At 37.5% G+C, this 27,892-nt stretch overlaps 2 protein-coding genes across 3 annotated transcripts; both read right to left on the minus strand.

The window, feature by feature from the left end:
• Positions 1–539: 539 nt before the first annotated feature.
• On the minus strand, positions 540–9,616 carry LOC103710112 (UDP-N-acetylglucosamine transporter UGNT1-like). Of its 2 annotated transcripts, XM_008795728.5 has the most exons (10): positions 9,183–9,616; positions 5,916–5,992; positions 3,796–3,954; positions 3,549–3,682; positions 2,935–3,065; positions 2,803–2,847; positions 2,598–2,695; positions 1,141–1,248; positions 989–1,045; positions 540–896 (listed from the first exon to the last, which is right to left on the minus strand). In XM_008795728.5, the coding sequence occupies exons 1-10, from the start codon at positions 9,313–9,315 to the stop codon at positions 822–824; spliced, it is 1,017 nt and encodes a 338-aa protein (XP_008793950.2). In that variant the 5' UTR covers positions 9,316–9,616; the 3' UTR covers positions 540–821. The 2 variants fall into 2 exon arrangements, with proteins under 2 accessions (XP_008793950.2, XP_088562404.1); XM_088706278.1 differs by lacking the exons at positions 540–896; positions 989–1,045; positions 1,141–1,248 and adding an exon at positions 2,319–2,508.
• Positions 9,617–12,607: 2,991 nt separating this feature from the next.
• On the minus strand, positions 12,608–19,526 carry LOC103710113 (serine/threonine-protein kinase PBL35-like). The gene is made up of 7 exons (XM_039115969.2): positions 18,867–19,526; positions 16,827–17,146; positions 16,616–16,751; positions 15,256–15,389; positions 15,054–15,177; positions 13,292–13,642; positions 12,608–13,189 (listed from the first exon to the last, which is right to left on the minus strand). Exons 1-7 carry the CDS (start codon positions 18,988–18,990, stop codon positions 13,173–13,175), a joined length of 1,206 nt encoding a protein of 401 aa, XP_038971897.1. The 5' UTR covers positions 18,991–19,526; the 3' UTR covers positions 12,608–13,172.
• Between the last annotated feature and the right edge of the window lie 8,366 nt (positions 19,527–27,892).

Consider the following 27,892-nt stretch of genomic DNA (forward strand, 5'->3'; position numbering starts at 1 on the left):
ACCAGGCCTGAGTCATAATGTCGAATGCCAGTGCTTGTAACCAGGTGGTGCCAGGACTTGAGGAAGCTCAACAAGAGGTGGAATGACTACACAAGAAACCAGTCAAACTAAGATTAAAACACAAACTGCCGACCATTGTAGCATAACAGATGTGAGCAGAGCAACAGCATAACAGCAAATCCAGTATAATAAAAAAAAGCTTAATTGCATCATGTTGCTTAATTACCATGATGAACCACTGAAACACATATCTAAAATACATCATGGAGACAAATTGATGACGTAAAGTCAGTGAACTGAAATTCTGCCAATCACCTAGAACACCAAAGCCACGAGTCAACAAACAAGACAGTACGGAACATACCATACTGTACCGGACGGTACGAGACGAACTATATCGGTTCGGTACCAGTATATGGTATGAGATGTGCTGACACTCGGTACGCTAAACTGACCCCATACCATATTGTACCTATACAGTAATAGTGTGGCACCGGTACGAAGCCCGGTATCAAAATGGTATATCTTGCTCTTATCTGTTGGTCAAACAAGTACATATCTTCTACCCATTTGATCATGTTCTTTTTTTCAGTACATAGATATATTGATCTGATCAAAAGAAATAAACAACATATACAAAAAATTATCCCCCTTCATGGCACCACCAAGAATTTGGCTTCAATAATTACTTCATGAAGAAAATCTTGTTAGATCACCCCAATAATCCCCACAGCCGTGGGTAGCCGCTTGTATTCTTTAAGGCAACCTTAAACTCCATATAGGGATAACCGTCACAATAAATAGCCATTAGCTGATCAATACTACTTGCCCTTCAGTTTGCAGTACGCATACAAGCCAGAGCCGACAAAACCAAGACACTGGCCAATAATGTTGAGCTGCAGAGAAGATGAAATGAATTTGTCAAATCATCGTCAGGGAAAAAGATCGGAATCACATTCAACAAAATGAATCAGGAATTCAAACTCACCAGGTCAAAAGGAAGTCCCCCAAACACTAACCAGCCAAATCCAACAGTAAAGAGATCCTATTGTAATGGGAAGATCAGGATATGTATTGGCAAAGCTCTCATGAATGCATGAAAGCCAAAACATAAATGGCTATTTAGTACGAAACTCGAACCTTTAGATTACCACACATCGTCTGCGTGACTGCAGAATTCAGGGTTGTGTTCAAAAAGATGCTGTAGTTTAAGAAAAATGCCATTATACAAGAAAGGAGCATCACAGCCTGCAAAAATTGAATAGACAAATGAACTACAATTAGTAGGTTTGCTATTTAAATATTTTTGCAAAACATGTTTTTATACATGTTACAGTAGAATGGCTAGAGATGCACTGATATCACTAGCAAATGACTAGCTTTTGTAAAGATCAGGATCCACTTCATCAACCAGATGCATACAAATGATTCACCAAGACTTTTATCAACAAACAAGCACCCTATGAGTGCTTAAAGCTTCCTTTGAGATAAACAAAGGACACTTCAGTGAAACCTAGTTGGAAACTCATGTAATAATATGTTAGAAATATATACAAAGAAATAATTTAAAGCAAGACCAGATATGCTAATTGAATTGGAAAGTTGAAGGAGTCTATAATCAGTCTTCGAAAGACAACTGCATTATTCGTATTCTCCACATGTGGATGTGGCTAGGGTTACAGACTAACCATCTTCCAATTTGAACTGAAATTACTGACAGTAAATGCCTTTCATAGCTAACAGTGTATCCGGTCATGCTAATCATCTCGTTTAGAACTAGCGAACGACATCAGAAGATCCAAGTGAAGACAAATGAGAGAACAAATAGACAGAAAGAAAGGGAAACCATAAAATGACTTCCCTTGAGCTCAAGAAGCTATTCTCTTACCTGTACAAGAAAATTATAAAAAATAGTGGATGGTGGGAAGTGTGGAACATAGGTTTACAATTTGAAGTATTGGGCAGAAACTGGCGCTTCCATCAAAACTAATAAACCTTCCAAATACCAGCGAAAGGCTCTTACAATATAATTCGACAAATCCTTAAGTCCGATGTTACCACCAATGATATAAAGCATTGCAAAGATGCATGCGTGAAGCAGACCTATGGGCTCCAACTATCCCTATTGGCTTGGCATCTTAAATGGCTATACAAACTTGAGCATGTGTATTAATCCGCAGTTTTCAAGATCGCAAAGCTCTTATTTACATTCTACTGGTTCAAGTGACAGGGCAAGAGGATATGAAAGCTACTGTTGATACAGAAGGGACTATCAATAACACTCATGTGGGGATGGTCCTTGAAGAAGATGAGTATACTTCTGGATCGAGGACTAATGCAACAGCAATGGAGGATATGCTCATGGTGGTGCTCAGGGTAGCAGAATGGAGGATATGATCATGGTGGTGCTCAGGGTAGCAAAATGGAGGCAGTGTAGCGACCATGGGAAGCGGTGATGGATCAATTCATACTTCTTTTTAATAAACTAACGAGAAGAATTTTCCAAACCTATATATGTACACACAAACATACACATTTACATACATAGTTTCAGACAAGCGTGAACACATAGTTTTAAAAAAGAAACTTGAACCTACCTGAAATCCAGGAGAATAACGATGAGGAAAATTCATTGTCAGCTCCAAATCACCCCGAATATATGCCCAGAAAAACAAAATTGGTCCACAGACTAATCCTGAAATTCGGTAACAGTAAGGGGTAAGTTAATTTACAGTTGATTTGGAAGTTTACTGATTGCATAGACAAACCAAGATTCAAAACTGGGGGCAAGGCTATGATCACCATTGCACCACATGAGACCAAAGCTATTGAGACCACTGGACTTTCCTGGAAAATGGAAGATACAAACAACAGTGTGATCAAAAAGAGACATTATTGGGAAATAGAGAAAGAATGTAAGGATATAGATACTACCAACACGGGCTATAGTTGCAAGATAAATTGCCGTTGTGATATTGGCTATAAAGACAATGGAATAGCCATAGGCATCGAAGGATAAGTCGCGAGCCCCAGCAACAAATGCTCCGAAAACAATCAATGACACACTGATAAAACCCTTGGTTATGCCATCAAGAAATAAATCAGAAAGTAAAAAACATATGTTGAAAAATAAAACTGTTTTGTCATGATACACAGCATTCAAAAGCGACCACTGCAAAGATGATTGTCCTAATTAGGTCTTCTAACTGAAAGAATAGATAATCAAAAGACTGGAGATCTACTGAAAAATAAGTCCAGGTGTTCCGCATAATCAAGCATTGAATATTGTTATCTCAGAACTCATGTAAAATGCGGTGTGCAATAGGCTCTTAGCCTTGAAGAGTTCAAGTATACAAACCATCTGTGAAGGAACACATAGTAAGTTACACAAAATCTCATGTTGAGTAGCCTCATGCGGCAACACATTGACTCAGTGACTAGCCCATAACAATTTTAGAGCAACAAAAGCTTTAATAAAATTCCTTATTATAATTTCAAAGTACATGACTACACGACATATATATATATATAAATAAACAGTCACTTACCTGCCAACAACAGGAGAAGAGTAATTTTGCCCAGTCAATAGATACTCCACAATCATTGTAAATACCACAGTTGTACGTCTAAGGGTAGTGTACATTGGAACATTCACCCCACGCACAGACTCCATGGAAGCCAGCTTTTCCCAAAACAGGCATGCCAGACATTATATACAACTCAAGGACTAGTGAATCAAAACATTAGAGGAAATCGACATGCACTAATTTTTGATTTGCAGTACATACAACATACCATGTAAAACAAATATGCTAATGAAAGCGGAAGAGTACGCAACCAAGTCTCAACTGGTACAAGGCTTGCTGTATCAGATGCACTCCATGGTTCCCCAACTGTAAATGAAATGATTTTCCAGTGTTTCATTGCATAAAGAATGCATGTTGATGTTATAATCTGCAAAAATACAACAAAAAAAATGAGAAACAGGAAGAGGAAGAAGAAATATGAAGAGGAAGAAGAAATAGATTTATGTGATAGTAAGAGAGCATAAAGTATTTAATTGATTTATTAACTTCAAGTATGCACAACCTTTTTGTAAAAAAATGATGATCAAAGACAGTTGTTTGTATCTCTCTCTTGAACATTCTAAATCATAGAAATAACCTTAACACATTCACATCAAATCAGTGTTATCAGATGAATCATCATGTGTTCTCATCAAGGGCCATATCCTACTAAAATGTGCTACTGAAACAAAGGACATTTAGGCCCAGCCAGCTTTTTGGAGTGTTAAGGGTTGCAGCCATAATTTCCCCTTCCGCCAGCAAGCAAGTTAATAATTTCCAGTCAATATCAAGTCTTTTTTAAGTTGAAAGGGTCTTATCTACGCATATAGAGTAGAGCAGCATAAATGGTAGAGAGACCACATCATAAGCTGAAGTACATGTGTTAGTAACTCTCAAAAAATTGACTGCTTCAAAGACTTGTTGTGTGAGATCGACCTGTTTATTGCCAAATCCATCATCTAGAAGTTGAGCATTGTTGTCACAGTAATAACCATCAAAGTCCAAAGCCCCAGAAAACTCCTAAAACTCTCTAAACCACTTAAATTTCCCATAAATTAATATCTTAAACTCTAGCCACAAGAAAGCCCTTCTGTGATGATTAAAATTGGACCTTAAAAGGTAATAATTTTTGATATGTTCCTTGGACATTCCAGAGAGATGATCATGGATACGGAGCTTTATGCAATTTCATGTATTGCATGATTCAGGCCATTGACTGCATTTAGAGGGTAATGACAAGTGCACGAGATACTCAAGAAGAGAACAGGGAGTCCTCAAAAGGACATGGGCCTTCACCAAATGTCAGCTTAATGCAACTGCCTTCCATATTTCATTATAGATGTGACACTTATTTTCAAGAGAAAGCCACTTCTTAGATGTCGCACATGATGAATTGTTGGTTGATAAGATTGGAATATGGGAGAATACGTAATTGGAGGTGTACAAAGAATAACAAAGTAATGAAGGTTAAGGTTCAAAGATTGGTTACAAGTATATGAAATACGTATAAGCTGGTACTCCATAGCAAAGGAAGGTGGAGTTGCAAATCTAGTAAGAATCGAGGGATCAGAATTTACAAAACAAATATTTTCTACAACCTTTATTCTATCTTATATAAGTTTGTAGAGGAAAATAACTCAAATAGAAGAAAGCAAACAAAAGAAAAGTAAATTTATCTTTAAATTGTCATGTGATAGATGTATAGCAACAACATTTTTAGGACTATTTATTGAATAGTTATCAGAAAACCTAATTATAAAACCTAATTATAAGGACTAAAAAGATAAGCAATAAAAGGGCCAAAGAAGATACATGTAGCTGAGATGCGAACATTGAGTTGAATGTTTGTAAACTATGAAAGCTAGAATCATACATGAGTACCCAATCACACACAAGAGAGACAGAAGTGAGAGGGAGGGAGAGGTAGGGACAATTAAGGATCAAACATGTGAAACTAGTTTTGATGGTTTGTGCATCAGCAGCGCAAGCCAAAAATGAACTTAATTGTGAAGGGGTCTTGAATTTATGCAGAAAGGAAACAAGGGGAGACCACGGAAGTAGAGCATCTTCCCATTTCTAGGGCTTTGCTTTTCATTAGCAAGTTAGTACTCATAAAGAGAAAATGACAACTAACGTATTTAAGTGCATTGGAGAGCAAGCTTATTTTACTAGCACTAGTTGTACCGCATGACTGTATCAAGAAGTATTGATGTTGCAACAAGCATGCTGTATATATTTTAAGTCATTGACAACATACATAATTTAAAATCACAAAATACAAGCATTCAATAGAAATTTCAGAGATGCATCACTCATTGAAAACAGGCAGTGCAGAAAGAATATAGATACCTGAAAGAGAGTTATGACATTAGCACAAGGGAAATTATATGAAGACAGGGCTGCTTTGTTGAACATCACAAGAAATACTGCAGATCCACCAACAAAAGTCAAAATTTCATTATGGTAAGTTGACACAAAAGAAAAAAGAAAACAAAAAGATAATAAATCTAAATTACTATATTAGCACATTTTACATAAGAAGATAGTTCTTGAAACACACAAATTTGTTCACGTATGTTCCGTCACATCATAGTGTTTAGTTACCATTTTGTGTCCATGATTTGAGAATGGTATAATTTTCATGACTATGCAGTATATGGGTTAGAGTTATTTTAGTCATTTGACCACCCTTTTATCAATGAGTTTAGATCAAAAAATGAGGCACGCTGACTGATCATTCAGCATAACATTCTCTGCATTTTCGTATCTTTTGGCTCCCCTGTTCCTTCTTTTTCTCCATCTCCTCTTTGTTTTTGCATATTTTTTTTACTCCTTTTCTCATCATCATTGTGTTTTCGACCTTCAAGAAGTCACTTATTTGAAGGCCACTTATTTTCAAAAGTGAAGATTACTCCTATAAGGTAAAGATATAGTATATGTCATCATTTTCCATCTTGAAACATTTGAAAGAAGACTATGATGTCTATGTCCTTGCTAAAATCCTTATTCCATTTACACTAATTAATGTGCTGTGAACCAACCGATTTGGTTGACGAACCAATTATGTCCGTGCGTCCTGTTGATTGTCACTCTTATTAACAACTAAAGATGAAAAGGCCTGGAATGTGGTGGTTGATCAATTGGTACCAGCATAGAAGAAAGTGCTGGTCGGCACAGTCAGAAAGTACCTGCCAGTGCCTTATCAGCATACAGAATTGGCATGGAGCGGCTCCATGCTATCACTAGACATGTTATGGTGCCAATGCGTGCTAAAAACTACCATGGCACAGCACAATGTGTACATACCAGTTACAAACCAGCACAACACCAGCAAATAATATTTTAATCATTGGGTTTTATGAATACCTAACAAATAAAACCAAGGCTCTTAGCCACTTTGTGACCTTTCCATATCGCTAGAAAGCAGGGTGGCAGTCAAATTTTCATGATCTATCTAAATTATCTGCTGTAAGAAACAGATAAAAGTAATCTAAATATTTCACAATTCTATAGCCAATTTAAAAAAGAAGAAGAGAAATAAGTGCATGGGACTAATATTCTTGGGGGGCAAGGTTCGCCGTTTCGATACCGGACCCCTATATCGGTGCCACACTAGCGCAGTGTTAGTACGATACAGAGTTTTTTGGCATACCGAGTGTTGGTACGCCACATGTACCAGATACCGGTACCAAACCGATATAGTATGGTACGCCCTGTACCATCCGGTTCGGGCTAGTACGGCGTACCATATTGGGGGGCTTAAGGAAAAGAACATGCAAATTCATTTTCTTGCTTCTCATCATCTCTACTCTTCCTAATTTTCTTCGTAATCATCTTTCAGTGAAAGATATGGATGTTTTTTATTGGTTCGAAAGGTACTAAATCATCAGTACGTCTACCTGACAAAATTAGTAGATCACCTTCCATACCAATCATACAAATGACGAAAAAGATAACTAAAGTATCACTTCAAACTTCCAGTAACTTTTGCACTCGCTTACAATTGCTATTTCTACCAAAATCCATGTCCTTCTCTTCCAGTTACCAGCAGAGTTTGCTTTACATTTTGTGTTTCCCTTCTTACTCCTGGGGGGACCACAGGATATGTAAGAATTTGTCATCATGAGTTTGACCTGTCCATTATGACTTGGCATTTACTAGAATATCATTTGCTATTTTTCACTACCAAGGATGAAAGAGGCCACTCTAACTATCTAAATTGCTCCGATCTGCCAAATACTCGATAAATAAAAAACAAAAAAAGATGTGACACTTATATTTGGTTGTATACATTGCATAAACAGTAGTCATGCAGAAATTATCCAGTCTATCATATAAAGTCATAACAACATAAGTCAACCGTAAAACACGAGAAAGAAATTGCCACCTAGTTTCTTCAGTCTCAGTTGTAATTTTACATTCTCAAGCCAACCAAACTTCCATTGCAACTGTTTTTGTTTGAAGACTCAGTATTCAGTAGGACCTTTCAGTTATGTTTCCTGTGGAAATTCTACATCTCTGCACCACATACCATATCAACAACCAACTCAATTGGCTAAAGAAACTTCCCTTCACGTATCCAACAGTATGTAAATCCTAAATCAAAACCCCAAGTATTTCTTAGCATATATAATTCTGCAGTTGCCATGACTGCTGGATTCTATAATCATGGCACTGGCACTCCAAATAGTTCGAATAAGGGTAAATAACAATTGTAGATTTCAATTAACTCCAATTAGCAAAAGTAGACAACATAAACAGTACCCTCACTTGGACAGACATCTCTATGGTTTTCATGTCATTGTGCAGCAGATTCATATTACTTTAGGCTCTAAATCAGCTATTTAACTGTGAAGGTTATTAGTTAAATAAAGCTATACATGATAGTCTAAAAGAAAGGGTTAACCATGGTAAATCTTCAGCATTTCGCATGTACTTGCATTGACACAAATGCAATCCCTTAGCTCATGGACAGGATAAAACGCTCTTTTGTATTCTCTGATTCGTTTGAACATGGGGTAGAGAACTCCAAAACAAAGCAACATCATTCTCCACTTGGTTCTCATGGTAGTTCATAAGCTTCAGATCATATCCCAAAGAACAAAAGCTATCAGCTGTTGAGACTTTAAAGGGAAGAACACCAAAACCATACTGAAAAGGATAATTTTGTTTTAGGTATATCAGGACAAGAATTCAGCTGAAATCATGTCCCAAAGCTGCCTGAATGACCGAACTTTCCATGATATTCTATTATCCCATTGAAAATAATGGGCAGGGCAATGCAAGTATTTTTCCTAAACCAACTCATAAAAGAGAAATTATCACGAATTGCCATAGTAGCTTCCAAGCCAAACATCACATCACAAAGAAGCAAAAATTACCGGCTGCTGAGAATTTAAATAAAACAAAAACCTATCCTTTTAAGAGGTTTGCAAATCAAGTTTAAAATAAAATATGCAAAAAAAAAAATCCATTTCCCATGTGGATTTAAGAAGTCAATAAGAATCAATTAAAAGATCAAACTTTTAAGAGACTAAGAGAAAAGATAACAAGAATTCAAAGAAAACAGCACAATAGAAGGGATTTGATTTGAGAGAGGAGGTATAAGAGGAAGACCGGCGCAGGTCATGTAGGAGAGGGCGGCGTAGGCGCCTCGCTTCGACATGGCGGAGCCCTTGAAGAGGGCGTCATCGTCGCCGCCGCCCCGCGGGTGATCGGACACCGGCAGCAGCACGCTCTTGGGCGCCATCCGATCGCCGATCTCCGCCCGCCCTCTCGACAGAGAAAAGGACGAAGACGGACCTTTGCTTCCAACTTCTCCGTCAACAATAAAACTACCAAGACTCGGTTATTCGACTTTGGATTCACAGAAGTCGGCTTCTTGGCGTCTTCGCGAGAAGCGAAAGATGCTTTCTGAGAAAAGAGGGAGAAGAAGCGGCGTAGGATTGGGGGATCGGGGATCGTTTGACCGAGAAAGAAGCGAATCTGGGCTCAGACCCGGTGAGATCTTCCTCTAAACATGCCGTGTCTAATAGATTGCTATCTCCCTTGGATTTGCAAATCCGAAACATTAATATTTGTGCACCCATTAAACCGTGTGTCGTGGCCAGCAAGCACGTGTGAATCGGCTCGACGGCAGGTTAGGTCAAGCTTGTTCAGCCAGAGAATAGGCCAAGTCCAAACTACATGAAAGCTTGACTCGTAAATGAGCCAATTTAGGCATTATGTTTTTGCAAGAACAAATACAAGCTTGGTTTAGATGGCTAACAAACTTGTTCAAGCTTAAAATGCGTGGCAAGTGAGTTGAGCTTTGCCACTTTGAACATCCCTTTGGCATTGCAAACAAGCAAAAGAATGTTGTTCCCCAGCTCAATCTGACAATTTGCATCTTTGAATTCTATATGCGAGGAACCTAGGCAACAAGTTGTGATGTGCAGGATGATGCGGAACCCTGAAAAGCGCACCGGAGCCTTGAAGAGATGCAATGCTGTAAAGGAGAGAACATGGCTTGTGAGAGCCACGGCATATTTTTCGATAATAAGGTATTTTTGATGGGTTGGAAAATTATTTATGTTTGGTTCAAAATTTTGTTTTTAAGATGCCAATTCCGTGTTGTTTTTAAATTGATGATTCATTTAATAAAGTGGTTTTTTTTTTTTTTTTTTTTTTTTTGGAGGTGGAGGGGTGGGTGGGTTGAAAAAATAAGCACCACGCTTTGATTAAAAAGTTGCATGCATGGCACTAGGTTGACAACCAGAGGTAAAAAAGATGTGAGACCATGAATACATCTAAATAGTTGAGAATAAGACTTCATGTTCATGGTTACGTCACTTTTGTTTATGCTGAAAATTAAGCGCAGGGAGAGCGGTATTATTAACATCTAAAGAAAGGCCACATTTAGGAAAACTCTCAAGAAAACTTATTGTATTTTAGTTCCAATATATGGTCAAATTATCACATATTATGATCAAGAAAATCAATGCTCAGAGTATGACCTGCACTAGCCATCATAAGGTATACCATAAAGGCTCAACATCAGTACAATATGAGGCCTTGGTGCACCCCTATACCAACATATGATATAACTACTATTTTGACTTCAATCGTGTGCCATATATTAATACAAGGCCATTACATAGTGACTGATCGGTGCAAGTTATGCAAATGGGGTTTGGGACTAAGACTAAAAAGCTTGAGAAAAAATATTCTGTGTTGCCCTAGTGTATAATTGCATCTATTCATACTTTTTTTTGGGACTTTATGGCCAAGAAAACCCAATACTTATCAATTTTCTCTCCACATGATGCTGATAAAGGTAAGTATGCTGCTAAGACATCTTAGTAGAAAACATTTTTTTTCGCCATTTTCCATTTCATGACTCCATTCTTATGGTGCTTTAAAGTTATTAGTTCTCTCATTATGAGATTTCTTCGAGGGGCTCTTGAGATGCTTTTGCAGATTGCAAAACTTGTTCATTCTCTCTTCACATGATGAGTCTTCAGCATCATAATTCTTGTAAGTTGATAATATTAAGAAGCTATAATGAATTTTCTAAAATTTCATATTTTTTAAGTAACATTATCACTTTTTGATTGAGAAAAACTATGGCCTCCTTAATCTTTCCGGCCTCCTTTTGTTGTATTTTCTCTCATAATTTTTGCTATAACAATGATTGACATGTGATTACATTAGTTGTGCTTTGTCTACTGCACATGTGCACTCCTGTTACCCCAACAGACCTTTATTTTAAGTTTCTTTCAGCTAATTACAAGCCTCTTTAAAGATCCCACCAACATCTTTGTTTATTATCATACCCATGTCACTTTCTCATGCATTGTGCACGCACATCGCATTAGAGACAACCATCAACTGCTTTGTACTCTATCCATGGACCGTGAAGACTTATGCGAGCACGTGTTTAGTCTCGCATCGACTATTTACTGGATAGATCTTGAATACTTATATAGTACCAAGAAATTCAAATAATATCTTTTGGCAAGCCATTTTGGGTGAGGTCACTCATGACCTATATGTAATAGGAGACACTACAATACAAATATACGTGAGTTGACCATGAGTTGATCATGATGCTTATGATTGGATTTGAATGGATTTGGATCCTTAGCGACGAGGACGCCAGAGCTTAAACGGAGAGAGTATGTAAAAATACGAGCATGTGTTTAGTCCTATATTAATTATTCGCTAAGTAAATCTTTGATACTTATACACGAACAAGAAACTCAAATAATATCGTCTGGTTGTAATGTCATTTCTTGCTTATCATGTCCTGTCCTTCTTCTCGAGTTTAAAGCTCATGATGATATTAATATGGCTGGTTATCCTGTTGATCAGTGCTCTAATTTTGGCTTGGCTTCACCATCTTTGGTGAAGTCTTTTATGTATTTCGAGAAAGTGAAAGTATCATTGGCTAAAATTTCCATCATATTGGTTATTATACTCCCATATACTTACACCTAGTCCGCCAAGCAGCCCTCTTGATTTCAAGAAGACCGATAGCACTGAGAGCTTTTAAGTATCTGTTGTCTGTGGTCTTTGATTGACGGTAAACGAAGAAACATTTTGGTGATTATAATATGGAGGTTCACATTTGATATATCACATTTTTGCCTGTGTAATCTCGTCGTGTGATACAGTGTGACACGCTGTACCTGAGAACAAATAAGAAGTCTCATGTGCTCATCCTTCACTGGATTGTGACTGCTTGCACCTACATTGCATGTTCTCTTTAATTTACGCTTTTAATGGAGAAACTGACATAAAGAGCTTCCTACTTAATGATCGATGATATAACAAGGTATCGGATAACCCTTCATTTTCTCATTTATAGTTGGAACCTAGTCATATAAGTATCTAATTTTTTGATAAATTCCTGAATAATTCACAAATTCAAACTTTCCTTTTTATCGTTTTTTCTTGAATACAATTTAGCTAGGCTGAATTACTCAGACTCAGCCATCATTTGGTGCAGACTCAGCCTTTGAAAGCAAAAGAAGTAGAACAATTAAATTTTAATAGTTCTCTGAGCAATAAAGAAACAAAATATATTGCAAACTGAAATAGTTATCAGGATATATGTTTTATGACATTTTGTTCTCGTGATTTCTTGAAATCCACCAACCAAAATCAGTGGTTGGAACCTCATCAGAAATCAACTTTCTAAGCGGATGAGCTTTCCATAAATTTCACCTAATCAAACACAAGACCACAACCCCAAGGCATCCAAGTAAACAACAGACGTAGAAATATGATAACTTATACAAGCTTGAAAAAACACAGAATTGGCCACTTCTTGGCTCTCTAGAACAACAAGTTGTTTGTGGATACCCATACTTCTTCCCCCTCCAATATGTGCAACTTGAGGGTTACCATATGTCATGTTCTTTGATCATACGCACAACATGGCTAATTCAATAAAACAAGCTTTAGAAAGCATTCGTAGTACCGTGTAAGGGGCGATAAGTTAGTCTTCTAGTAACTGAGGTGCAGCTCGTCTTAATGCTCAGTTCTCATCCACTTTATTAGGTTGAAAATCTAGCAATCAGGAAACCTTGAAACTGCAATCCGGAAAGCATACTGAAACCATCATCAGCGGTGCACCTTACCTACATTAAATGCCAAAAAAATTAGTCCTCTGAAGTATTAGTCATTTTGATTTATGCACATAAAAACCAGACATTTATTGTGCCAGTCCTAGGTTTACTGACCTCGCTGAGATGAACGAGAGCGAAAAGACAAGGAAGCCAGGTCATTTAGATCTTGCAGCGGTATGAGATACTTCACAACCTCATCCATTGAAGGGCGTATTTTGGAATCCCTGCTGAGGCAGTGGTAGGCTATCTGAGCAACCTTCTGCACTCCTTTAATTGAATAGTTAAGCTCCAGGCGAGGATCTACTAGTTGGTGAAGCCTTCGCCTGTCCCCTAAATGTGGTCTAGCCCATGCCACAAGATTTTGTTCCCCATTCGGTCGCTTTTTGTCCATAGATCTTCGACCAGTTAGAATCTCAAGTAACACAACACCGAAACTGTAGACGTCACTCTTAGATGTCAAGTGCCCTGAGTAGCATTTTGATATGGTGTTTTTTTCCCAATCAATCTTTTTGTACCAATTGAAAAAATAAAGGAAGAACACCAACAATGAGCAATATATATTACATGAAAGGAACATATCCAAGATGACCATGAATGAGTATTGTTTGGTGCTCAAAACTTTCAGGATGGGAGAATCCGACAGTCATATTCAATATCAATTATATATGTTATAAAGACTGGAGGTTGATCTGTCTCATAAATTATCTCTTGGGTGTTCCAGCAGCTAACAATCAATTATTAGGAGATACTGAAACACGGATAGTTCTGTGTATGCAGGGTTATAAAGAATGAGGTAAGGCATCACAGCTATGTGAATTCATGTCTACTAAAAACGGATAACCATGACTAACATGCATTATCATTTAAGTTTCATGTGAGCCCTTGAATGATTTTTGATCGAATATAAGCAGGTTGACATATTATTTGCTGTCACTCCTCTAGGGTGGACAGGCCTATTCCTCAGTGTGTTCCTTCCCTTCTCCTACATCAGAGTGCTAAAATGAGCAATTGGTCTGAGAGGTCACTAAAAAACACAGATCTGCAAGCAGTAGTCAGAAGAGCAGATGATCGGAACAGACTTGTCATAAGTAGCCCTCATAAAGTCATTTACAGTGAAAGTGCATGATTTGTGTTTTTGCCGATCTTCATTACCTGTCAAAAGGGACTGCTAAACTGCCTGTTCCCTACTGTAACACATAAGCTTACCACTTTTTCACATAATCTAAGGTAGAATACATTCATGTACTTCATATGTCTCAAGAGATTACCACTTTTTCACATAATCTAAGGTAGAATACATTCATGTACTTCATATGTCACAAGAGATTACCACTTTTTCACATAATTTTAAGGTAGAATACATTCATGTACTTCATATCTTAGTGGAAAGTTTGGCTAAGGGTGGAAAGAAACTGTACCCAAAAAGAGTTCGCCATCTTAGATGTGTTAAGTCTGTTCTTTTGCATTGCAAAATCTAGTATACTTCTTCCCTCACAGTCATCTTTCCACTCTCTTGATAGATCCATCAACTCAGATTCAAAATCCCTTAATGGGGCTGAATTTTGCATTATATTTATAAAACTTCATCACTAGTAAATCAACAATCAGATCCAGCACAGAAACTAGCAGCCAGTCTACTTGTATTATCCTTTCTAGACATTATTACAGAATGCCCCTTCAAGCAGTCAAGGCAAACATGAATTTTGTGAAGATAATCTAAAACTAAACTACTCGAGTGGGTATTCGGTTCGCAGCCTCTGACCTAAATGTTTCAAACAATAATGCCAATTATGATAAAAGATTTACAAAAATCTCTATGACTCCGCATCTACGTTCTGTATCACTTCACTGAAGACATTGAGTTTTCAATGCATACCTGTCATCACATACTCTGGTGCGGCATAACCATATGTACCAACAACTCTAGTAGAAACGTGAGTCTTATCTCCTTGAGGCCCAGCTTTTGCCAGTCCAAAATCTGAAAGCTTTGCATTGTACTCCTACAAGGAAAAGTCAATCTTTATATGCAGAAGCTTTTTGGTACTTGAAAATGCAGAAGTTACAAATGAAGCAAGTACCGAATCTAGAAGAATGTTAGATGTCTTAAAGTCCCTATAGATAACTGGTTCGGTGCCTCCATGGAGGAAGGCCAGTCCTTTAGCAGCACCAAGTGCAATCTTTATCCTGCTGGACCAGGGTAGGGGAAGAGCCCCTTCAACAGCCATAGCATAAGTAAGAAAAACTGATATTTTGTATTCTACAAAAAAAAAAAAACACTGACATATTGCTTTACATAGAAAAAGTATGACCATGGACAAAGTTCAAAATAAAAAAAGAAAATTAATTTGAACCCTTCTGTTCAATGTTAGGTTTTACATATTGAAATGTGCCAGTCCTTATTGGGTGTTACCGTACACTACCACTAGGGAACTGGTACATTACAGCGGAACATGGTACCATACCACGTGTCATCATGGTATGAGTGCACTGCCAACATAGCACCTACCACGTGTCATCATGGTGGTGTACCACAGGTACTAGTATGGGGTCCGGTACCAAGATGTACAACCCTGGTTAAATTAAACATACTAAAACACCTGCAGATCCAACATTGAACAACACTAAGAACCATAACAAGTATGCTGCTAAACTATATCCAAGAAACAAAAATGAAACTTAATTTCAGAAACATGGGAAGAAAATATTCTTCCACCAAAACCATCGAAGTCATGTAAATTCACCAACTGCAAGAGTTTGTCATTCGACAAATACAATGTTAAAGTTGAGAAAAGTTTGGAGTTTTGAATTTTTAAGAGGGAAATATATTGGAAACTTTTGTTACCAAAGCTTATAAAAAATAGTAGTTAAACTAGAAAAGTCTTAGCATAACAAAGACCTGGTCCACAAGAGAAGAAGATATTTGAGCTTAAGAATTTTGTAGTAGCTTAAGTACAAATAAAAGATAGCCAATGCAGAAAAGAGGATGAAAGCAGGTTCAGAATTTCCTTGCCAAGTTGAAACCACACTTAGAAGACACATCTACGAATACCAGCCCATTAAGAGCCTCATGAAATACACACTAAGAGGCCCATCAAATACATTACCATGTACTTCAGATTATCAGTAAGTACTTGTGTTCCGTTTCCATCCATGTATTCATCAGCTCAAAGGGGTTTTTCCACATTGGCAGCTTATTCTACTTAAGATCCAGAAAAATTAAATTACAATCTTTGAGACAGAAGGAAATTAAGACTAACATAACATGGACACTAGTTACAGCAAGAAATTAAAAAGGATCTGCAGTGACAACTGACGTATTGCTTGATAGGAACAATCAGAGGACTATAAAATCTTGCCCAAATAGTTGAAAAGGATCAATGGTGATAAATCATTATAATATCAAATGAAAAGCAACTTTGGGTATCATTATATACTCACTTCGGAAAAGATGGTTTTCAAGACTTCCTCTAGCCATAAATTCATAGACAAGCAGCCTTTGGTCATCTTCATTGCAGTATCCTATGAGCTTAACAAGATTAGGGTGATGCAATTGCCCAAGGAAATCAACTTCAGCCTGCAGCCGGGCAACATATTGTTAGTCAGCCATCTACTATAAAGTCAAAAATATTTTGACAGTCAAGACACTTACCAGCCATTCCCTATGGCCTTGAAGAGCATCAGGCTTCAGACCCTTGACTGCAACAGTAATACCAGTACCTGGTTTTGCAGGAGCTGTGCCATTCTCCTCTATCCATCCCTTGAAAACATAGCCAAACCCACCTTCGCCAAGAATACTATCAGGTCTGAAGTTACCAGTAGCAGACTTCAGCTCCTGAAAAGTAAACTGAAGTAACTGACAAGATGCTTTGTCTTCAGAAGTTGGATTTGCAGCAGTTTCCACAGAAAAATTAGATTCATGACGAGCAGCAAGTTCACGATTGCTAGCATTTAGATATCTTGTCTCCGTTGCTGCATTTAAAAGAAACAAATGTGTTAAATCTTAGGTCAGAACACCACAATTTAAATTATATGTCCTAACATCATTTATCTCAGTTAGCCATGTTCCAAGAGATACAGAATGAAATCAGATGTGCAAGTTCAACAACCTGGTAAATGCTACTAATGGTCTAACAAACCATGAAATCACAGTTCCCAGCATATAATGGCTTTCAGTTATATACTACAAAATCGAACCTTAGAATTTTGGTCGGGAAGGATACCAGTTTGACATATATGAAGTAATTCATGGTTTCCAATGAATTAGGGCCTTAACAATGGTAAATGAGCATGTTACAATATGCTTCAGGTATCTATTAGTTGCATGAATTTTCACACAGTTTCAACTAAATTTAGGTAAAGGTAACTAAAGAATGACAGGCAGGAAGACAACTCTGTGAAACAACAATGCACTAATGTGGTTATACAAGTTATAATTATTTAAACATTATTTACCCATCATCCCATATGACTGAAAATATAATTTTTCGTCTAGAACTTTGATATTAAATTTCGTGAAGCAGCCAAGATGGATGCACTTGAAGAAAATATGGATCTGTGGTGCTGATATTTGCTCTCTGCCACATGTTAAATATGCTTATATGATGACAAATGAACCTAGGACTTGATAGTTGCCAAACGCTATGATAAAATTATAAAGAATCAGAAAAATCCTCAATCCACAGAACAATTCCATGTCTTGAGAAATTGTAATGCTAGCAAACTTGGAACTAATTTTATAACACTGCATATTTTCACTCATTTATTGATCAAAATGATAGGCAGTAGCTAGATCAAAAGTGCGAATTAGGGGGCATCTTATGAGGGGCGAGGAGAATGCTTGGAATTTGACATACAAGTTTATAAGGTGTACTGGATATTGGTTGTTACAAAGCGAGTATCTCCTAGTCCGTAGGCTTATTTCTCACCTCTCTTATCCACTTGGTGGAATTAGGTGCCAATTTGCCCAACAATTTTGGAGGTCCCTGTTCTGGAGAAGCTAAAGGTGTTCATGTGGCTGGTAATTAATAATAAGCATCGCATGGAGAACAACCGAAAAAGGTGATACTCATGCATTTTGGGTTCCCTTTCCTATTGTCATCGGCTAGAATTGGTGCCTCATTTATTTACCCGCCAACCATTTGCAAAGAGCCTTAGTTCAAAGATATTCTAAGGCCCGGAGTACAGCCAGAGGAATGTATCCATGCCCCGTCTATTTCATGCTATCCAATTTCTAGGATCCATTGCTTCCACTTAAAGATGTTTTAAAGGTCAGGTGATGGCTGGAGTGATGAAATCGCTCTGGGCCGATTGGAAGACCAAAAAAAGTTCCATCTCAGATCAGAAACTGGTTAAAGATACTTCCCTCCCTAGAGCTTCTTTCAGGTTGATCTAATTCGGACCTTGTTTTACTTCTCTTCTAGTACTCTGTATCCTTTTTTCGACTGAAGGACTTCTCTTATCTTTTTTCACTTGTTCTTTAACGAAACAGAAAAAAAAAACCCAACTTTTACCAGATCTAAAGAGAACTCCGATTGCCGGAAGAAAACTACGCTCTTTCTTGCCGCGAATATTGGTAGCAAAATATTGATCGGATGAGCAAGAACAGGCACGAATTCTATACTATCAGATAGAGAGAGACTAAAGAAACCAAAAAGAAGGGATTTTTGGGAGTGGAAAAGAGCAAACGGACCTGCATCATAGACCAGACTGGCCTTCGGGAGGGCATTGGGAGAGTCTTTGGCGGCCTTAGAAGACCTGCAAGCCCCTCTAATCCCACGAGCAACCGCCGCCCAGCACCCGCTACTCTTCTCCATCCCTCCTCCCTTCCTCCTCCTTCTCGTCCAACGCTACTTGTGATCAAGGCCATAGAAAGAGGAGGAGGAAAGCTTCAATCCGAGGCCTTCCATGGCGAAAAGCACAAGTGGGAGCATGACACTGAGAAAAAAAAAAAACTTTTCGAAACAAGAAGAAGAACAAAGCAAGAGAGAGAGAGAGAGAGAGAGAGGTGGGTATGTGGGGAATGGGGATGTCTTCGTCGTCGTCGTCACCATCATCATCGCAGTAAGTATATGCGAAAAAGAGGCTTTCCTTTTACCCTCCCTTCTCTTTTCTTCTTTTTCCCTTTTTCTTATTGGATGGAGTTTGGCCAACCATCGACCGTTCGACGCTTGCTTTCCATCCCAATGGGAGGGCGGATTTCTCATCTCATCACACAGTCTCCACTCTCCAACCTTTTAACAGCCCATTTGCTGCTGCTTCTGCTCTCGTTCTTTTCCTCCTTTTCAGTCATACAGTGATGATGGGAAATTAAAGTAGAGGAGATTCTTGGGATTTCCATTTAGAAGCACCAGGCCCTTGGTTTCTTTGTGTTACTTATGCGCCCTCTCTCTCACACACACACATATAATTTATATGCACTAATCATGATTTAGTTAATCATGATTGTTAAGCAGAGGGATGAGGAGTGCTCATGATGTGGGAGTGTTGATGGAGAAATTTCCGCAGGAGAAGCTGGATCCAATGTTCAGTCTTATCAATGAGTGCTAGAAGTAAAAGAGCATCATGTTCGCATCCCATTAGCCATGGCATAATCCTTCAATCTTTCCTCAACTATTTAAATCAATATTCTCAAAAGTATATTGAAAACATCTAAAAATCTACTAATACAGTATAAATAAATAGATGAGAACTTTGTTTTTTATTAGAAAAGTCAAAAGGGAAGTGAGTTAACTAAAGAGGCAGCCTATCCTCTCCAAGATCACCGCTAGAGCAGGCTACAACAACATCCAATTATGTCAAACTATCCATAGATCCAAAGAGAGCATAAGTCAAGAATAAAAGCATGACATATTTCAGATGCAGGTTTTCCGGTGATTACGTTATCCGGCATCTATGAGAGAACTAGCTTCAAAAAGAAAAATAACATGCAAAATTATATTCACTTATGAATTATTCTTCTGGATACATGTAGTGTGAGGACTTGTGCTGGCGTGTGTTTAGTCCTATATCGGTTATTCACTGGATAAATTTTGGGTACTTATACAAGATCAAAAAATCTAAATAATATTTTTCGGCTAGTTTTTTTGGATGAGGTCGTATATATATAATGATTGATGCATGTGTTGCTTTCATGCCTCGGGCCTTTGATATCATCTCATCGGCAGAAATAAAGTCCCATGTGACACGGATCATTGGGACCATTGATATTTTTCATGCCTGTCGGAAACAAGAATCATGCAACAAGGAACCTTCTTCACGGAACCAATATTCAAATAGCTGGTGCTCTATGCTTTATTCAGTTGCACATTGGTGTTTCCCACTAAGAGTTGCCCCGCAACTTTCGGACCAAGGATAGGTAGGGTGACTAGGTATTTGGCTCAAATGTTCATGTAAAAAACATTCGCTAGTGCCTAAAAACAGGCTACATCTTTCTCAGGATATTGCCCACCAAGATATCCGTTCATTGTATGGTCAAAGTTTCAAGAGCTCAACATTAAGTGATGTGACAACTAATTTTTTTTCCTTTGTTTTTTCAAAAAAAAATTCATTTTACATGAGAAGATATGTTATTTACTAATACTTTCAAACTACCAGAAGTAGGGATGCAAATGAGCCGAGCAGCTTGCAAGTTGCTTGACCTCGTTGCGGCTGGACTATTTTCGAAATTTAGGTAAGCTCGAGTAGCTCGAACATTTTTTTGAGTCGAGCTCAAGTAGCAAAAGACTCAGCTTGAGGGCTCGCCACGCTAGTCGAATATATATATATATATATTCATTATTAATAATTTTATATTTTTATTTATAATATATTATAAATATAATGTTTTATTTTATTTTTATTTAAATATATTTTTTAATTATGATTAAGGCTCGAATGTGAGCTGGAACTTGAACTCGAACTCGAACTCGAGTGCAGCTCAGTTGATATTTGAGTTGGGTCGAGTTTATATAGAGTATTACCATTTTTTTTTTTTGGCTGGGTCGAGTTCAAGTGTGAATATTAAAGTTCGATCGAGCTGAGTTTCAAATCAGAATATTTTGAATCGTGTAGAGCTTGAACTTTTAACTATTCGAGTTGGCATAGCTCTATTGCACCCTTACATTAACCAAACAGAAAAGCGCAACAAAAAGAAATGTTTACTAAATCATGTTGCCTTAGGTGATCAAATATTTTGCAGCAATCACTACTAGTCAGGCAAAAAATTTCAGTCAGCATATCGTATTTTCAAAAACATAGTAACTTAAGGAAGGAAAATTTGTGCATATATTCGGGCACCTACGAAAAAATTGTCAACAAGTGCGTACACATACCCACTAAAGCATTCCTCGAGAACTATTAACAGTCTAATGTACTGGTGAAGCAGAACGAGAGAGGCATTGCCCAAAGGCGACCTTCCATGCTAGGCCCATTTGAGCAGAGAGAACCTCTCTCAACTGCAGCAGGAGATCTCAAGATTAATAGATTTCAGCCTGACTTTAGAAGACATTACTGTCATAAGTTTCCAGGGTGGTGGGGTTCTGCAGAGCCTGTCTGAGATACATTGCTAGCAACTAATTTAATTCGTGTGTCCTCAATTGCTCCTCATAATGTGATACTGTGAAGGTATGTGCGGGTGCATCTTTAGTCCCACGTTGATTATTTGTCGGGAAGATCATGAGTACTTATATAGGACTAAGGATCCAAAAAATATCTTCCGGCTAGCTTTTCTGAGTGAGATCCTAAGTTGTGACAAATTGTTTCAGAGCAGAACCGGCTAATAATCCATATGGACTAGAGGACACTACAACGTAGGCTCATTAAAGTTGACCACAGGCCGATCGCGGTGCCGCTTGTGATTAGATTTGAATAGATTTAAACTCTTAGTCCGACAAGAACATCAGAGAGTATGTGAGGATCCGCGTCGGCGTGTGTTTAGCCCCATATTAGTTATTCAGCTTATTTTGCTAACTATATATATGGAGACAGAAGGATAAATATATTTTCTTAGTAAAACCTTTACATATGTTGGATGAAAAGATGCAGTTCATGATGAAACTCCATTTGCTTTGCATACATGAGATGCCTCTTGAAAGCCATGCTTCAACACCAATACAAGCCTTGATGGATTTCTCCAATAATTCTAGCTGTACCCATCAAAAGCCATCTGATGGTAGGTTTCTCTGCAGAAAGGGAATCCCTGGCTGCTGCATCTCCGTCAGAATCAACCAAAATACAAGGCAAACTTTTGCAGGTGAAGAATACTTTATATGCTTGTTCCACAATGCAAGTAAAATCGAGCCCAGAAAGAAAATCTGCTTTAGAAGCTAGTTTGAGTCCTAGGACTAGAGGCAAGTCCAGACAAGAAGTTATAGAACTCAACTGGTGCCGATGAAGGAACATTGCTTTCGTTTGTAGTTGTTGAACATATGGGAGAAGTTTGTAAAAGATGGTGGTCAGGTGAAAATGGCAGTCCACTAAGAAAAGAACCTATACCACCCATGAAATGTCTAGAGAAAACCAAACAGATGATCTTAAATAATTTAGAAATAACAATTAAAATGTTCATAAGGAAAACAAACTTGGCAAATATGAATTTATTCCCAGCTCCTTCTGATTTCATACTTTCCAGACCTGAAATCATTGTACAGTGATGTCATGGAAAGCATAAAATTAACCAAAAAGAAAAAGAAGACTAACAATAATGTAAACTTCAGAAGAATAGTAGTGATCCCATCAATTACTCCTTTTTTTCAATGTTCTCAGAACCATTTCCCTTCATTCACAATGTTAATAAATCGCTGCCTTGTACAAGGACAGGAGGTGTTTTAATATCAGGTACAAGATAAAAACCCTGGCAGATTTAGGTTGACTGCATCATACCTCACTTAGCAAGGAAATTAGGCATTGTTGGTTTCTTCGAAAAGGTGCAATATCCTATAAGATCTGAAATTCAGTAATGTTAGTATCCTATAAATAGCTGCTGTTCTTGTTTTTGGTGGCTTTGACTAGAATTATGAAACTGACTCGAAACCACAGCTTAGCACACAAATTGTTTGGCAGCTTTTGCACTACTAGTACTGCTAGAGCTGGGAATCTGATCATCCTAGTTGCTAACTTCAAGAATCAGCGATCCATGACAAATTCAGGGTCGCACGATCCGCCTGATTAGATATAGATCCATTCCTCAAGTAAGGATTGCGATCTGCAATATTATGGTTTACAACCTTGTCATTTAAATATTCATGTCCAACTACTAGCTATGATTTTTTTTTTCTGCAGAAGCTCAAAAACAGGTAAATTGTAGCATCCAAAATCTATACCTCAAACCAAATGTGGCACGATAATTTCTAGCTCTTGTCACTCAAAAATCCAAAGTTTTGTATAATATGAGAAACATAAGAAGGTGGACATGCATAGCCTTAGTCAATTATCTCCACTCTCTCAAATAAAAATATATATCTTGATTAATTCAGAAACAAAAATACTTCCAACCTCATCAATAACTAATTAAAGAACTTTTCTTGCTTTTAAATAACTGAAAGACTGTAGAAACAGGATTTGGTTTATATGCTCAACCCACAGAAACATAGGGACCGATTTTGGCTCCGAAGTCTAAGTTCCAATGAAGGCCATGTAGTAAAGCACTTCAATGTGAATAAGCATTAGGGTACGAGACCACGCACCATAACTTGCACTGTCACTACAAACTGATCAGCAAGGATGGATCTTACAGATGATATATGAATGATATATACAATGATTTATATGACTGAACCCTAGATCACTAAATTTCCAGATGTGCTGATTCTGCGAGGGGACCCTTGTCATCAAAATAAACTTCATCAAGTAATCACATAATATTTCTAAAATTACTCCTTCCACGTATCTCTTCCATCAAAATAAACTTCATCAAGTAATATAATGCAGATTGCATAACACTATGGAGAATTTATTACAAACAGTCCATCATAATCAAAAGATGGAATGTCCTGTTAACATCAATGACTTTTACTTGTATGTGCTATTTTAAGTTCAGATAACTATTGTTTATGTCTCATGCATGGAAAATTACTTATTTGAGTTAAAATTCTATGGCTGCTATCAACACCTGGGAAAATTTTCAAGATTCTAGGTATGTTGAACCTAGTAATTACAGATATATCTATCAAATTGATTCTCTACTGCAAGCCTATTACTGAACTAAAATTATTGTTCAGAATTCTCTTTTGTATCAGTAGAACAATAGATAAGCGATCACATTTATGCATTTAACAACAAGGATTAATGCTTTTAGACAGTTATTGATCTGAGACTATGCATTAGGTTAGGCATGGTTCGGACACCGGTTCAAAACCCCAAAGGAATTTTCTGGAACTGCTAGGATTTGCAGACCCTTCACCTTGGTTACCAGGCATAAGGGATAAATAACACACGCTGATCTACACATATAATCTCAAGGCAGAAATGGTTCAGGCCAGCCACCTTCTCCAAAAGCTTTCATCCCCTTGAGGAGATTAATTAGTCTTTGCTCGTTTCTGAATGTTTATTTTATTAGCTAAAGAGCACAAATTTGAGATGAAGTTAGCACCAAACATGGAGTCAGCTCGGGCTATCGACTAAACATGCAAACACCTATACACCACAAACTATAATGTTGAGCGAATGCCGGGAACTATCGGCCCCTGAAGTTCATAAGAATGTTCTACCAGGATGGTGAAGAAAAGTCACCATTCAAAATAAATGATATCTTGATAAGAAGAGATATTCGACACTCAGGTCATTGAATAGAGCCTCTATAATGGGAATTTCTTCTAAAATTTTAACATGGACATTTTTTTTCAAAATTTAAAGATCATGTGCAAAGTGTTCATGTAAATCCATTTAACAGACTTGAAACTAAAACCATGGAGAAAAAGAGAATTATGTACACTGTCTTGCAAACTTCTCAGAGCAGAAAACTGACACTAGTTTACCTGGAAAACGATGTAAAAACAACCAGATTATAAGTATATAGAACATGTCTATGTTTCTCTATCATAAAATATTTACACATTTAAGTTAAATTTACAACAAATAATTTTTTTTGAAAAAAAAACTGCACTCTGATCGCAAGCATGCAATCTCTTTTTTGCACTGAACTGCAGCACAATAATATGATGATGCAGACCTGATCGATCATGAAGTCTAGTGATGGCAGTCTACAAGTATATAAACAGGCTTTCCATTCAATCTGCACCAGCCCAAATAACAGTAATCTAGTAAATATTATGGGCCAAGAAACACAACCGAAAACAGACAAGCACTATGTTAAACATATTTGATAATTGACCGTGTTAGATTGCGCCAGCTGTGAAAATATTTAGATGCTACACAAGGATATACTTGGAGAAATATATCAAGGAATGAGGTTTCTTATTTTTGGGGAGGAGGGGGAGTTGAGGTACTTTAATAGAACAGAAAAGAGAAAATACAAATATAACTAAACTGCAAAAGAATATCTCAGCACATGAACATGGATATTCAGGGTAAACCATCAACTGCTTCAAAGTAAAAGGTAAGGATTCATATAGAATTCTATAGTAAAGAAGGGGGAAAGCAAAATACAGCATAGGAGTAGAAAGGAGAACAGATATCAAATGGCATTTGATGCAGCTAGAGTAAAATGAAAATATGTCAGCCCAAAACTTCGTGCATCAATTCAACAAGTTGATCAGATCATTGCTTCTGACAGACTATCTGCGAATTTCAGTTTGCATTTCACAGTGTTATACTATCAATCTTTTTCTCATCTACTTATGTCAGCTTTCGTAGTGTAAATAACATCCACTTTCAACAAGGATTTTAAAAGATGGATTTCCAAGCACGTTATTGCATTTAAGAGATCTAATCTTGAAGGTGCTAGTTTACCAAGCTGGCATAATTCTATCTCCACTAGGTTTTCGGAGAGGGAGACGAAGTCATTGTTTCGGCCTTTCTATTCTTTTGATTTTTTTCTTTTTTTTTTCTCTTGTCAGAAACTTTTTCTTCCATCTTTGTTGCTTGATTTAATTGGTGCTTATTCTAGCTTCTGGGCCATCACATGTGATCTACAGCAAAAACCATGTTCCAAAAAGTGTGTCGAAAATAGACTAGTAAAGGCTAGGTCAAGCAAGAGGACTTTGAGGACCTGTAGTTGTTTTTCAAGAACTATGACCATGGCAACACAAGAAGCTATAGATCAACTACCTCTCTAATCTGACTACTTCTGCTCGAGGACTTCTCATTGACACCTTCCAATAATACCACTAACTTAGTCTGCTTGGCCTTAATTTTATACATCAGCTGACCTGCAAACTACGGCCATTTCCTGCCATCATCCCTACAACTATGTTATGATTTAGTTGTCTCACCTAATTGCATCAAGGAATTATAGCACAAAAATCAAAAAAAAAGAAAAAAAATCCTTGAACTTAAGTACTTAACTAACCATACTCGGACTTTACTCGCCGACCCTGATAATAGATTAATATCCTATAGGAATCGCACGATATCCTCCTGGAAAGTGATATTTTATAATGTCCACATAGTGCATGTCATGTGGTGGTTAATTGTCTAGCTGTTTACTTGATCAAAGAGGGGGGTGGGGGGAGGAGAATTCCCAAGTAGTCTTGATCATATATTCAGTTCGGCTCTATACATAGATCAAGCATGGTCCACCAAAAGTTTGGATATTGTCTAAAGGCTGGCTCTTACCCAACATATGCTCTCTGCCAGGCTGGGCTGAAAGCAAACTAGATCTTGCTATCTAGGTCCAGCTTGACCTAGATTTGTCCCACAGTGTTTTAGATCTAATATTGACGCCTAGGTCTGACCCATTCATTTGATAAGTTGGATTAGACTAGATTCCTTAGAAGAATTTTGGAGGAATTAATATAGGGTCTAATGCGTTCAATTTGGGTGTTATTAGGTGGGTTCCATACCTGAAAGATCCATATCCTAGTTACTCCACACCCAAACCATAGTGAATGAACTTCGTTTATTAGTTTGGTCTAATTGGAACCAGGGTTCAGATGTAGGTAAGCAAGCCCTAGAGTTTCAATTAGACTTAAGAGAATTCAAGATTAAGTGGGAATCAGGTACGATTTTATATGGGTAACCACAACCTTCGCAAGCACTTTATACCATAGCCCACCAAATAAGGACTTCATACCACGGACCCATCAAATTTTGCCTCTACGAGACTGGATAAATTGTAGGTACTTATTCAGGAATAAAAAATCCTACTAATACCTTCCAGCTAGGTTTTTAAGATGAAATCTTGGGTTATTATAAATAATATTAGAACAAATCTGGCTATAGCCTATATAGATTAGGAGATATTGTAGTATAGGCTCATTGGAACTGATCACGAGCCAACCGTAGTATTTATGATTAGATTTGGATGGATTTGAAACTTTAGCTTGGTGAAGATGCCGGAACTTAAACAAAAAGAGTATATGAGCATTTGTACACATGTGTTTAGCCCCACATCGGGAATAGATTTTGGATATTTATACATATTTTTGACAAAAAGAACAAAGAGTTAAGCATTAGTTTATTAGGTCATACACACTTATGAGCAAGAAGAGAAGCAAAAAGAAAAGAACAAAGGGTCAGCATAAACTTCTTTTTTTTTTTTTTTTTGGTAAACTTCTTAGGTTATACACATTTCTGAACAAAGAAGAGACCACCATGTTCACCAACCACAGATATCCCCAA

The sequence above is a fragment of the Phoenix dactylifera genome, chromosome 11 (genome assembly GCF_051530095.1).
Source record: "Phoenix dactylifera cultivar Ajwa chromosome 11, Ajwa_hap1_PhDact_Kaust_v1.1, whole genome shotgun sequence".
Taxonomy (NCBI): domain Eukaryota; kingdom Viridiplantae; phylum Streptophyta; class Magnoliopsida; order Arecales; family Arecaceae; genus Phoenix; species Phoenix dactylifera.

Excerpts from the sequence above, each read along its gene's own strand:
- LOC103710112 (XM_008795728.5), bottom strand. The coding sequence starts at position 9,315 with ATGGCGCCCAAGAGCGTGCTGCTGCCGGTGTCCGATCACCCGCGGGGC. Across the intron at positions 5,993-9,182 it reads CTCCTACATGACCTGCGCCG|TATTTCTTGTGATGTTCAAC; the intron begins GTCTTCCTCTTA and ends GTGGATCTGCAG. Across the intron at positions 2,848-2,934 it reads TGCAACTATAGCCCGTGTTG|GAAAGTCCAGTGGTCTCAAT; the intron begins GTAGTATCTATA and ends TCCATTTTCCAG.
- LOC103710113 (XM_039115969.2), bottom strand. The coding sequence starts at position 18,990 with ATGGAGAAGAGTAGCGGGTGCTGGGCGGCGGTTGCTCGTGGGATTAGA. Across the intron at positions 16,752-16,826 it reads AAGGCCATAGGGAATGGCTG|GCTGAAGTTGATTTCCTTGG; the intron begins GTAAGTGTCTTG and ends GCCCGGCTGCAG. Across the intron at positions 15,178-15,255 it reads CTAACATTCTTCTAGATTCG|GAGTACAATGCAAAGCTTTC; the intron begins GTACTTGCTTCA and ends TTTTCCTTGTAG.